The sequence below is a fragment of the Rhinatrema bivittatum genome, chromosome 9 (genome assembly GCF_901001135.1).
Source record: "Rhinatrema bivittatum chromosome 9, aRhiBiv1.1, whole genome shotgun sequence".
NCBI classification, from domain to species: domain Eukaryota; kingdom Metazoa; phylum Chordata; class Amphibia; order Gymnophiona; family Rhinatrematidae; genus Rhinatrema; species Rhinatrema bivittatum.
The window spans coordinates 230,895,280-230,907,882 of record NC_042623.1 but is presented as its reverse complement, the minus strand read 5'-3'; the positions used below and the strand labels follow the sequence as shown (position 1 = coordinate 230,907,882).

The window sequence follows — 12,603 nt, the reverse complement described above, 5'->3', positions numbered from 1 at the left end:
ATGTGATTTACTACTTGATGCTTAAGAAACGTATCTATAGCTACTCCCAGGGAAGATAGCTTTTGGAGGACATTTCTGGCATAGGGAAGTGGGAACCAGGGAATTGTTATTGTCAATTCAAATTGGACAAACTATGGCACAAAGGGAGAAACTAACTTGCACTAGGTTGCACAGTCAGGGTAGGATTTGAACTCCTGTCCTAAGATCTTTCCTGTCATCTAATAAAGCAGGAGTGGCCAACTGTGGTCCTTGAGAGCCACAAACAAGCGTAGTTTTCAGGATATCCACAAGAAATATGCATGAGATTTGCATGCACTGTATGCAAATCTGTCTCGTGCATATTCCTTGTGGATATCCTGAAAACCAGGCCTGTTTGTGACTCTTGAGGACCGGAATTGGCCACCCTTGTAATAAAGCATATCTCATTATCAGAATTAACTTTTTGAAATTTCTTGCTGGTTTAGTAGAGTCATATTTGCATTTATATTTTTGGTGTGATGAAATACCATGCGTAAATTTCACTTGGTGTATGTTAGTAAAGTTATTATTTTAGCATTTATAGAGTGCCTTAAACCAGAGTGTTTTATAACAAATTACATACAACTACGATGAGTCCCTTCCCAAAGAGTTTACAGTCTAGGTGGTTACCAGAAGCAGTGGGAGAGAAATCCTCAGAGGCAGAAGCAGGATGTGAATCTAAGTTTCCTAGTTCCCAGTCTATTATTCTAGCCACTAGGACACCCACTTATCCCAATTGCACAAGGAATACGTGTTTTGTTTTTATTTCGTAAAGTTAATGCATGTGAAAGGTGCCGGATTCACAGCAGTGAAAAACAAAGTCTTCCATTTGGCCTCATTGCCATCCTGCTTCAGTTCTGCTTTGGGGGGACCACCCCTGGAGGTGAGAGGGTAATTCAGTCTCTGAGCCTGCGCTATTTTTTGAAGTCTGCCGAGACTGTCAAAAAAGGCACCAAATTAGTGGTTAGAGGGCTGAGAACCAAGGAAGCCAGGGATCAAATCCTATTGCTCTGCCTTGTGACCTTGGGCAAGTCACTATATCCTGCATTTCCTCAGGTCCAGACTTAGGGCCTGATTTGCTAAGTCTTTTCTCCCACCCTCCATCTACCGGAAAAATTCTTAGTGAATGAGGCCCTTGGATTGTAAGCCCTATGGGGACAGGGACAATGCCTGAATGTAACTCACCTTGAGCTACCCATGAAAAGGCATGAGCTACATGCAGAATAAATAAAATTAAACAAACAAGGGTGCCAAATGCTGATGATCCCCATAAGTGAGGTGGGACACCTGTCTCCCTGGGAACTACGTTGAGCCAACACCTCCCTCTTGAGCAGGGCTGGCTTTGAAGGGGTAACCGGGAGCTGAAGGCCTCCAATGGACATCTCTTGCTGGTTTCTGGAATTAGCCTGCAGCCCCGTTCAGTCCGTGTGACCCCGGGATACAGGCAGAGGAGCGCTGGCCCTTACGTGACCCTTCTCCGTGCTGCTCCACTCCCGTTCCTGAAGGCGCACATACTTTATCTTTCTCGTTTCTTTATCCAATCCCAGATTTCATGCCAAATGTCTGCTGAGTGACCTGCCAAACTCAATCGGGAACTGCAGGGAAATCCAAGTAACTCTTGCATGTATGGAATGAAGCTCTCCCTGCCTGGTTTGCGTTTGTCCTGTCATTTTTTTCCCCATTTGCTCAATTCATCAGCTGGAGACCGAATTAATGCTCCAAATTTTGAAATGCTGCTTCTGAGGAGGAGACAGGAAAGTGGCTACATAAAGCTGCAAATCCTTGTGGCTTCTTCTGCTATGGATGTAGGTGGTCATTTCTACAAAGTGAGGGGGCTGTCATATCCCGGAGCACAGGAACTTCTGCCCCCAGCTTGGGTTGATCATCCCACAGGCCCTATGAAATGGCCTCCTCTCCTCTGAGGTCACACAGCAGAGGTAATGGGTGGCCAGAGACTCCTCCACAGAAGCTCGGGAAATGAAAATATGCCTCTGCCTATGGGGAAACACCCCCCCTCCCCCCCAGCTATGGAAAGTGCTAATAACCTGCAGTTATTTTACAATATCAGCAGCTCAGCTCTGCACGCCAATACCAAAACTGGCTCAATGGCATGTTAGGAAATTTGCCAGGCTCAACATCCAAAAACAACCCTGGGCTTACTCAGGTGAAAATATCCGAGCAATAAAGGGCTAGACCCAAGCGGGCCTTCCACTAAATTACCTGGAAAAGGCTTCCCTGCTGCTGCTGCTGCTGTCAGTGATGGCGGCACTACCGCCTGGCCCCAACTTCCCAATGTGAACAGAGGGACATTTTTTTATTATTATTATTTTTACCATTAGAGACCTTTGCCCTGGATACCTGCATCCAGTCTTCCCTCTGGCTCACAGCACCCTCGTTTTCCCAGTGGCTAGTGCTGTCATCCCTACTGTTACCAATGCAGATGCCAGATAAAGCCTCCTCACAAAAGGCTGGCACTACTGCCCTTCTGGTCCTGCAGCACAGTCTAACTCACCAAGACTAACAATTACTTTGAGGCAGCTGCACCCAGAGATGGGTAACCCAGCGTCTGCATTCTCATCTTCTCCTCTACTTCTGATATATTTAATTTAGAATTTCTATCCTGCCTTTTGTGGCTGGTCAGTCATTTCAAAGTAGACCACAACTACATCTTATCAGGTTGGCCATTTTAAATTTCATTTAAAAATATACAAATAGACTTCTCTGAAGTCAGGACTACGTCTTTCACTGGCTTATCGCATGCTTGGATCAGCAAGGGCTGGGCATTATGGCTTCAAACTCTTAGGATTTCTGAGAAATTTAACTAGTGGATGAAATAGGTTTGTAGGGAGATGTGATGTCCGAAAGGGCAGGGAGGATGGGACACTGATTTGGGTTTTGAGGCTAAAATCAGAAAAAAAGAAAAGTAGCATTGATCATGCATAGCTGCAAATCCTGCACTAATCCTCATCCTATATCAATTTCAAAGCTTGTTTAACTCACCCAATATAAGATGAATGAATTCACAATGTATTCTGAATTTAAAAAATGGACACAACATTTTTCTAAAGATAATTTAATGATGAATGCGTAAATATGAAAGATGCAGGAGTGCAGGATAGCTAGGGTGGAAACCCAGATGAGTGGTGCTGGCTGCTACTGCTTACAAGTTTCAGCCCTTTTTTGTGTCGTTCTATTGTAGAAACCTTCAGACAGGGTAACTCTCAGGCCTACAATGGAATGTGTCTAAGGGAAGTGTCCTGTGTGGTAGAAGCACCTTTTTATTAAGACCAGTGCTATCTTATAGGAAACAAAAAAAGATGCCGGCATTCACAAGCAAGATGAATGCTTTTTTGAGGGATGACAGGGCAAATCGAACATGTGGAGGAAAAACGGTGCTGGTTCTCAGTACCGGCAAGTACCCTCTGAAAAAAAAAAAAGCACTTATTAAGGCCATTACTGGCTACAGCTGTCTTTCATCCATGTTAATACGCTGTTATTAAGGACAATATATTAAAGGAGAAATGCCTGGCCCCTTTATTGATCGGAGCACACAGGATTCAATGTACAGTAAAAGCAAAGGGGAGCCCAGAAGTGTGTTCCCCTCAAACTACAGTATCGTGTCCGAAAAGATACGGAAAGCACACTTCACTGTATGTGGTTTTATTTTTTAAGGATTGCAAAACACTTTCACTACCAGTGATGATCGTATTGCATCAATGGTGCATTTTCATTCTCCTGGCTGGAATCCAGATGTTACACGCACATAATTCCAGTTGTGTAAAGCAGGGAGGAGGCAGCCAGATCCTGCTGAGTGGCTCCCATCTGCAGTCCCAGTCCAGAGCCAGCTGTTTTCAGTCATTTGGAAAGTAAGCAGCAGTGCTTTCCAACACCCCCAAACCCTATAACTTCCAACTCTTCCCTCTCATCTTCTATCTTTCCTCCTCTTTTCCCTCACCTTCCACTACCTCCTCACCTCTCATCCTCCTCTCTCTAGCAGAGGAATAGGCAAAAGAGTGGAGAAGTGGCCTATCTAAGCACCTTCTTTTATTACTGGCTGCTCTCTCTCCTGCACAGATCAGCTCTTTGAACTGCTGCATGGAAGGAGAACAGCCAGATAGAAGCATTAGCCACAGTTGGGCTCTCCTGCTATAGAGCTGCAGAGGTGAGGGATGAGGAGGGCATGGAACAGCTGATCTTCTGCCCCAGGGGCTTTGAGGATGCTGGGTGATACTAGCTCTTTGGCCCTGCAGGCCCTCTGGTGTGGGGGCGATGGGGGCTTGCAGGAGCAACTGTTCTTCATTGTTCCAGGGGCTGCAGCAGCTCCTCAACCCTGGGGGCTATATCGGGAAGAGAGAGACACAATGTTTTGAAAAGAAGCATTGTGAGGGAACTGTAGTGCCTCCCTAGAGAATGGCACCCTGTGCCACTGTACAGTTCACTCACCCTAAAAGCCAGCCCTGTGTAGTGAGGGCAATCCATACACTTCAAAAAGATGCCTTCCTCAGTCCCACTGGCCTGCCAGCAATTCTAGGGGCGGATTATTGGACCTGTGACATGCTGCACACATCTTGTGATGTCTTTTGAGTGAAGAATTAAACTCTGGAATTTGTTCTCAGAAGATGTGGTGAAAGCTATTAGTGTAGCTGGGTTTAAAAAAGGTTTAGGCATGTTCCTGGAAGAAAAGTCTAAAAACCATTATTAAGGTGGACTTGGGGAAATCCATTGCTTATCCTTGGAATAAGCAGCGCGGAATCTATTTACTGTTTGGGATCTTGCCAGGTACTTGTAACCTGCATTGGCCACTGTTGGAAATAGGATACTTGGCTTGATAGACTTTTGGTCTGACCTCAGTATGGAAAAAATTATGTTCTTATGTAACCAGCAGCTATAATTATTTCACTTTTTAAAGTAAGCCTTTGCTGGAGCTGATGGGAGGCACAGATCACATTAGATTCTATAGGACAAAGAACAACAGAAGCGCAGACTCTGGGTAGATTCTGTTTTCCAGCACGCAAGATAATGGATGGAAAATGTGCGCCTGGACAGGGGATTATTAAGAGCATTCTGGCCATTCATTTTACATTATGAGAGCATTAAAGAGCTCAGAGAAAATCCCTGATGGAATCTGAATCTGAACACTACACGACATCTGATCATGGAAAAGGGAGGAGAGGGGGTGGATAGAGCACTATTTATAAAGCAGCATTTTATCAGCGGCAGTCACAAGTCTGTTTGTCAGTCATCAGCATACACTGACTTGTCATCCATTCTGGTTTCTAATTCATTTCTAAGATAAAAATAAAGTGTGTGAAAGTTTTCCCTATGCTTGCATTTCAGGTTTTAATAGCAATCTTAATTACCAGGACAATTAAGTATAGTTGGGATATTGGGGTAGAGGTTCTCAACCCAGTCCATGGGACTCACCGACCCAGTCAGGTTTTCAGAAGATCCACAGTGAATATGCATGAGATAGATCTGTATGCACCGCCTCTATTGTTTGCAAATCTACATGGTACATATTCCTTGTGGATATCCTGAAAGCCTGACTGGGCCTGTGCCTTTACGTGATCCCCCAACCTCCCCATGCCCTCTTGCCCCAGGAAATCTTTTAACAATTCATGCCTGGTCGCTTCTGCCCTGCTGCCGCTGCTACTGCAAATGGCTCCTCGGACCGAAGCTGGCTCCATTATTACTTTGTTTTGTCCAACATGGCTCCAGCCCTAGGCTGGCCAGCACTGTTCTGCACAGAAGAAAAGTAATAGTGACCTAGCAGCTTCTGAAATAGCAGCAGCAGAGGTGAGGCCCGGGTGACTGCCCCAGGAAGATTTAAATGGCTTTTACAGACCATGGGGTAAGAGGGTGTGGGCAGGCTGGGGGCATCAATTGAGGGCATGAAAGGGGCCTTTAGGGGGGCAAGTAATGGAAAGATTATTCAAAATGAAACAAAAGAACATGAACAAAATCTCCTTTGTTTTTCTTTCATTTTAAAAACTTTTCCTGTTTTGTTTCAATGAAAGCACATCCCTACTAATTGAGCAGATTTGCACAGGATTACTGCAGTTTACCTTAGCCTTTTTCAGTCCTTGTACTAAATAATTCCTGTACACGCACAGGCTGGAGGGCCCTTGTCACTGTGGCAAAAAGATTGGTTGGGAAAAAAAAAATCTAAGTCTGCCATTTACAGGGACTAGTGCTAGAGCCACACGACCCATTTTAGCAAATGAGCAGGCTTTGTGACTGTGCCGTAAGCCTCACTCAGAAAACCTCTGACTGGCAGACTATGTACCAATGAGAGAGATTAGCTTCACAAATAAAGCAGAATAAACCAAAGATGTGTTCAGCAATAGTTATCTATTAAAAAAAAAAGTTGATGAGGGAAGACATGCACCATCCATTTTAAGAAGCATAGAATTTTTTTTTCCTCTTTAGGGAAAAGTTCTTGTATATTTCCTTTCCATGGCAGTATTGCCAAACCAAGAAAGCAAAATACTTAGATGGCCCTGGACGTGTATGTAAAGGAGTATCTAAACCTCTCAGTTTGTTGAAAGTTCAAGTATGGGCAGTTGCCCCTTTAAGATGCAAGAACCCCAAGCTCACCAGGGAGCCAAGACCTAAAATGTGGGGAAATCTCTCCTTTGAAAATATCATTGCATCACCAGCCCATGCTCCTGCTCTATGAATAAAGCCCCCTCCACATGAGGTAAAGTCAACTAGGAGGGGGATTCTATCACAGAGCCCTGTTCTGAGGCAGGGGCTTCTCAAACTGCCCTGGTGACCCCAGGAGGATTTTCAGCATTTCCAGAAAGAATATGTACAAGATAGTTTTGCATACAGACCCACGGGACAAGCCTGGAAGGCCCTGCTATGAAGGGGTTCATTGCAGTAAGTACAAGAGACACAGACATTTGGAAGCTGCAAATAATGTAAACTTTTGTCAGTGTAGTAGATTGTGCTTGGCTTACAACAATAATGAAATGGAAGAATTAACTTTTGTGGTCTTGGTTATGGTATCAGAAAAGTTACAGGAAATGCCCCCTTAAGCTATTCATTAGCAAGTCCACTGCCAAGCACTGGTTTCGACTCTTGAGATCCAAATCTGTCACACTCACACTAGTTCCATCCTGGCCACTTGTCCCTTCCGAATGCCTGCTGGTGTTTACCTGGCCCTCACCATCTCTGTTGCCAGCCCTTTACACAGTGCCAGGCCCCACTGCTCTCCCAGCTCCCTTTCTCCACTGCTGCAGCCTTTCAGTGCACTCACTCCAGCAGGATCATAACCAAGAATCCTGCATTTCTTTATCAGAGAAAGTTTGACTGCCTCTCACTCTCCCTCTCTGACAACCAAAATCTTCAGTCGACTTCTAGACTAACCACGCTGTGAGCAGCAGTAGGTTTACTGAAGAGTTTATAAACCCAATTTTAAGAGCATGTGTGGTGATACATTTTCTTACCATAAATTATCCTTAAAGTACACTGAGGTAAAGTGAAGAATGCATGAATGGTCACAGTCTACAACTTCTTGTGGATGCTGTGTTTTTTTGTCTTGTTGCAGACTTTCTAACATCTGTAAATTTAGAAACAGTCGTGGCTCACCCTTCCAAGTCCACAATAAAACTGTTGAAAGAGCCTTGGGCCCTTCTTCACTCCTCTGATCACTTGCTTGCAGGGGAGTAATGCCCATTAATGACACCCGGCTGAGTCAGCAGTTCACCATGCCATTAGCAAATGACTGAAGGTGCAAATAAAAGGCCCCTGCAATGCTGCCCAGGGACTACCAGGGAAGCAGCACCTGGAAAGTACGACCCGTGGTTTTCATTTCTATGGTATCCCACCAACCAAGTACAACCCGTGGTTTTCATTTCTATGGTATCCCACCAACTTAGGTCACTGGCACCTGCCCATTTGCCCCAGCAGCACTGCAGACCATACTCTCTCCATAGCAGGTCCCCCAGTTTGGAACAACATGCCCCAAGAAATGTAAACAGAAGCTCAAGACCTGTCTATTCAAACAAGCCTTCACGTAAATAACTACTACCTCCTCCCCCCTGCCTTTCATACCATACACCCCTTTAGCCTTACCTACCCCATCCTTTAGCCTTTGCCCCTCTTTTCACTTCCAACTTAATGTCCTCACTTTCAACTACACCTTCCCCTCCGCCTCGCACATTGCTGTTATTTATCCCCAGAGCATTGCTTGTCTATCTAAATATTTTTTTTTAGAACTATCACACATTGTCCTGCTATGCGTTCTATTTATAACTCCTCTTCTTGTTTTTGGATACCCTTTAGAATTATCACCCTATGCTACTTGTTCATTGTAAAGCCTGTTACTGCATTACATTTTTCTGTAAACAAAGTAGACATTGTCAACATTTCTCTTCTGGTTTTTGGATATCCCCTAGATTGATCACTCTGTGTTCCATGTTCAATGTAAAGCCTGTTGCTACATTATGGTTTTTTTTTTCCTGTAAACGGAGATGTTCTTACTGTTTCTCGGTATATAAAAACCATAAATAAATAAATGTAAACGCCAAGCCCCACATCACTTTAGTACACCATGGTGGAGTTTGCCTTATTCACACTCTGTGCACTAAGGCCACATAAAGGTATGCAAGTTGTGGATGGTTGCCACTTCGCTCAGGGAACCTGCCATCTCCCACACACCCAACTTGGTTTTTCCACTATTGCATGAATGGAGCCCTAGTCCTGATTTCCCTAAGACAGGGAGGGCTAGATCTCGAAGTATACAAGGGGGCAAAAACTGGGAGAGCGCCACTTCTTTAGGTTGACTCGGGTGAGGCAGCAGCCCCAGTTGTGGTCTCTTGTTGCTGCTTTTGCTCTGCTGAAGTCCTGGTGGCAACAGCAGCCCCTAAGCCTGACCAAAGATCAAACCTTCACATTAGAAGATTGTAGAGTGAGGAAGTTTAGGAGTTAGTGAATTTTAAAAAATAGTTTGCTACAATAATTGGGGTTTTTTCAACTTGTGCTAGTAGTATTTTATCCAGTTTTTTTGTTTTTGTTTTACACGTTTAAGCAGAGGCCTGTACATTAAAATATTATATGAACTTGGGTGTGTAAATGTAGAACACATAACCTCTGAGAATTTGACAAGTACAGTAAGCTTCTGCAAGCAGTCTGGAAAGTTTTGATTTGTGGCTATCTCAGAGACTAGATTGACTGTGCATTTGTATACTAGTCATCACACTTCATTTGCTCTGGCCAAATTCTACAGCTTTAACAAATAATGTTATGCTTCTACTACTACCCAGTAATCGTCTATTACTACATCAGAATTCTAGATTGTCTTTAAAATTCAATGTAGACCCAGCTGTGCTTTCTTTTCAAAAACCAGCTGCACTTTTCCTCTTTATGCATCTATACAATACACCTGTTTTTAGTTTATTCCAGCGTAGGTAAACCTGTGCATACAGGTAGGAAACATTTAATTAAGTAACCCCTTAATTTATTCCATTCTCTAGGCAACTTCCAGTACTATCAGGGGATTAGAGGAACTCATCTACAGCTAAAAGCAATCACCTAATCCCACTACAGCTGTGGCAGGAGCCAGGGCTGAAAATAGTCCAGCTGCCTGCACAGACAGCTGGGGATCAGATTTGTATTTGTACAGCACAAATTCATACAGCAACAGTCCAATATTAAAAAACAGGACCCGTACTTTTTATTTTAGAATTGAGAACTAAAAGCCTTACCATGGCTAACTTAGATTCTGACCTGCTCTCATTCCAACGTGCACAGCTAGCAAGACGTAGTAATAGAGCACAAAAATAAATCTCCTGTACTTCCCACCAAGTCTAATAAAAGCTTGCTGGCAGCAGTATTCTTGCTAAACTTAAATGAGCATATAAAGGTCACAGCATGACTCAAGACATTTACTATAACGTTGGACCAATATGTAACATGCATTCTTTCACTCTTATGGCCATTCTTAAACACCTTAAGGAGAATTTTAATAGAATATCAAAACAGAGGGATTGTCTGATCAAATTTTTAGCAGTTATTTTATGAAACCTGGGCAGCCACCACGTAACATTTAAATAACTGGCAAATTTACTGAAACAAAGTTAAATTTATTTTGGCATATTGTAACTGGAAACTGCAAGAAGGAAAAAAAGAAATGCACTACTGTGCTGGAGTTACTCATTTGATAAATAAAGATATCCTGCATTTATTTTTCTAAAATTTGTTCGACATTCTGAAGTACACTAAAACCTAAGAGCCACGGCCAGCTTTATAGTGCATTTTTCTCTTTTCCAAAAAGGTGGAAAAATAATACACTCCACAATACAACATATTTCATATAACCTATCAGCTGAAGCAGGATATGTTAAATTATTCTTTTATTGTTTCCAAGTGTGCAAACATCAGAACAGTGACGTCCTTTAAAAAATAACCGTTGTAATATATATATTTAGTATATACACGGGTGAACCACATGTAATTTTCTTTTGCACGGCAAAGATAACATTTACATCTATGAGACCATCATGTACAAAAAAATATATAGAACACTGGCAAAAATAAAAGTACTTCACAACAGTGCAAGTTTTACAAAAATCCATGGAATGTACTTAAAAAAAAAATCAAACAAAAACAAAACTCCCTTGTGGATCATCTGCTGAAGTGTAAACAAAATGCAACTTTTCTCCAGGACAGCTACTGTAGGAATTTTAGCAGATCTTTGAGGGCAGCAGTCTGTATCCCAAGTTCACTTTATTAAAAAAAACAAAACAAAACAAAAAAAAAACCAGGATGTTAAAAAAAAATAAAAATAACAGGTGTGTTTCATTGTCAAGAGTTGGGAACAGGCAGTGGCACCGGTTCGCTGGTCCTGCTCCAGTCCATCGGGACTTCTTTCCCCCACCTCCCTCAGTCACAATAACTAATCATATATTAATAATCGTGTTAATCTGTGCACTATCGCACAGCGATAAAAAAAGAACAGATCCCAGAGGCGTGGGGGATGGAAATCACAGTCAAGCAGTCTCGGGTCCAGGGGCTCAGCCCGTGTCGGGCTCCGGCTCCGCGCCCTCCTGAAAGCCGTTGACGAGCGGCGCCGGCTCCTGCTGGCCCCCGTCGCTGGACGACTCGCTGCCCGTGCTCTCGCCCGAGAGCAGGCGGGTGACCCGCAGGTCGGCACGCAGAGTCTGCAAGTCGTTGCCGATGCGGAGCTCGCCCAGGTCGCTGATGAGCTGCGCCAGCTCGCGCTGCTGCTGCTCTGGTCCCCCCCGGGCCGCTCCGGCGCCCGCCCGCAGCAGCAGCACGTCGTCGCACTCTAGCAGCTCCAGGGCGCGCCGCTCCTCTTCCTCCTCCTCCTCTTCGCCCAGCAAGTCCTCAGTGATGGAGCCCAGCTTGGGGGCGCTGCGGCTGCGCTCCACCGGCGGCTTGTAGCAGCACTGGCCGTGCAAAAGCAGCAGCTTGCGCAGGGGCACGAGCGGGATGCCGCCGCCGCCGGCCAGGCCCAGCTCCTGGCGCTGCTCCTGCTGCTGGTGGCGGGCGTCGTCGCGCCGCTTCAGCCGCTTGAACTCGGCCAGGGCGGCGGCCGACGTCTGGTAGAGCAGAAGCGCCATGGCGCGCGCTTTCTCGGGCCGCGAGACGAGCACAGCGTGGCAGCGCAGCGTGACGGCCTTGTGGCGCAGCTCGTGCCGGTACACCCATGCGAAGACGCGCGGCAGGCGCGCGTCCGCCACGCAGTAGGTGACGCGGTGTAGCAAGTAGAGGTGGCCGGGCCGCCGCTGCCGCGCGCGCTCCTCCGCGTGCACCATGCGGATGCCCTGCGGGCTGACCGTCAGGCGCATCTTGGTGCCCTGCTTGCCCAGCTCGCTCTTGGCCCAGATCTTGCCCACGGCCGCCTCCGTGCAGCCCTCGCCCTTCGACTGCAGGGTGGTGGCATTGCCCAGGTAGAGCACCGTGTAAGTGGGGTCCTCGCCCGTGATGCGGATCTTCTTGCGCCTCGACTTGAACATACTGCCCACCCGGCTCAGAGCACTCTCCGGGCACGAGCGGGCCAGGGAGGTGAGCGCCGAGTAGTTGAGGCTCACCGCATAGCCCTTGCGCTTCGCCGCCTGCTTATCCTCCTCGATCAGGTCGAACTTGTTCTTCTTCCAGGGCAGCATCTCTTGCTCTTGGGTGGGGAGGGGGCTGGCTGGCCCGCCCGGGCTCTTAACTCATGTCTCGGCTGCCGGGCGCCCCGTTGATCGCGGCTCGGCTCGCCGGCGCTTTCCGTTCATTGCATGTGGAGCCGCTGGTACCGCTGCTCTCCCAGCGTCCGCCCTCGAGCCCTCTCTGCTTTTCGGCGGCCGCCAGCGCTGCGCTACATATAAGCTGGAAGGAACCACTCGCTCCTCCCAGGCAGGGGAGGCGGCCAGCCTATTGCACGGCTCCCTCCTTCGCCAGCCGGAGACCGGGAGATAAAGCGAGGATCAGGGTTGCACCGACACCGCTACTGGTTTCTCCCAGGACTCTTTGGCTATTAATTGCATACAAAAACGTTTCTATAAATATATATATTTCATGCAAAATAAATTCAAATAAAAAAAGGCAACTTTGAGGCAGAATTCAGGTTTC

The 12,603-nt window shown here is 45.9% G+C and overlaps 1 protein-coding gene across 1 annotated transcript; it reads right to left on the bottom strand.

The window, feature by feature from the left end:
- Positions 1–10,359: 10,359 nt before the first annotated feature.
- FAM43A (family with sequence similarity 43 member A) lies at positions 10,360–12,332 on the bottom strand. Its single transcript, XM_029616813.1, has one exon. The coding sequence runs from the start codon at positions 12,150–12,152 to the stop codon at positions 11,037–11,039; it is 1,116 nt and encodes a 371-aa protein (XP_029472673.1). The 5' UTR covers positions 12,153–12,332; the 3' UTR covers positions 10,360–11,036.
- Positions 12,333–12,603: the final 271 nt, after the last annotated feature.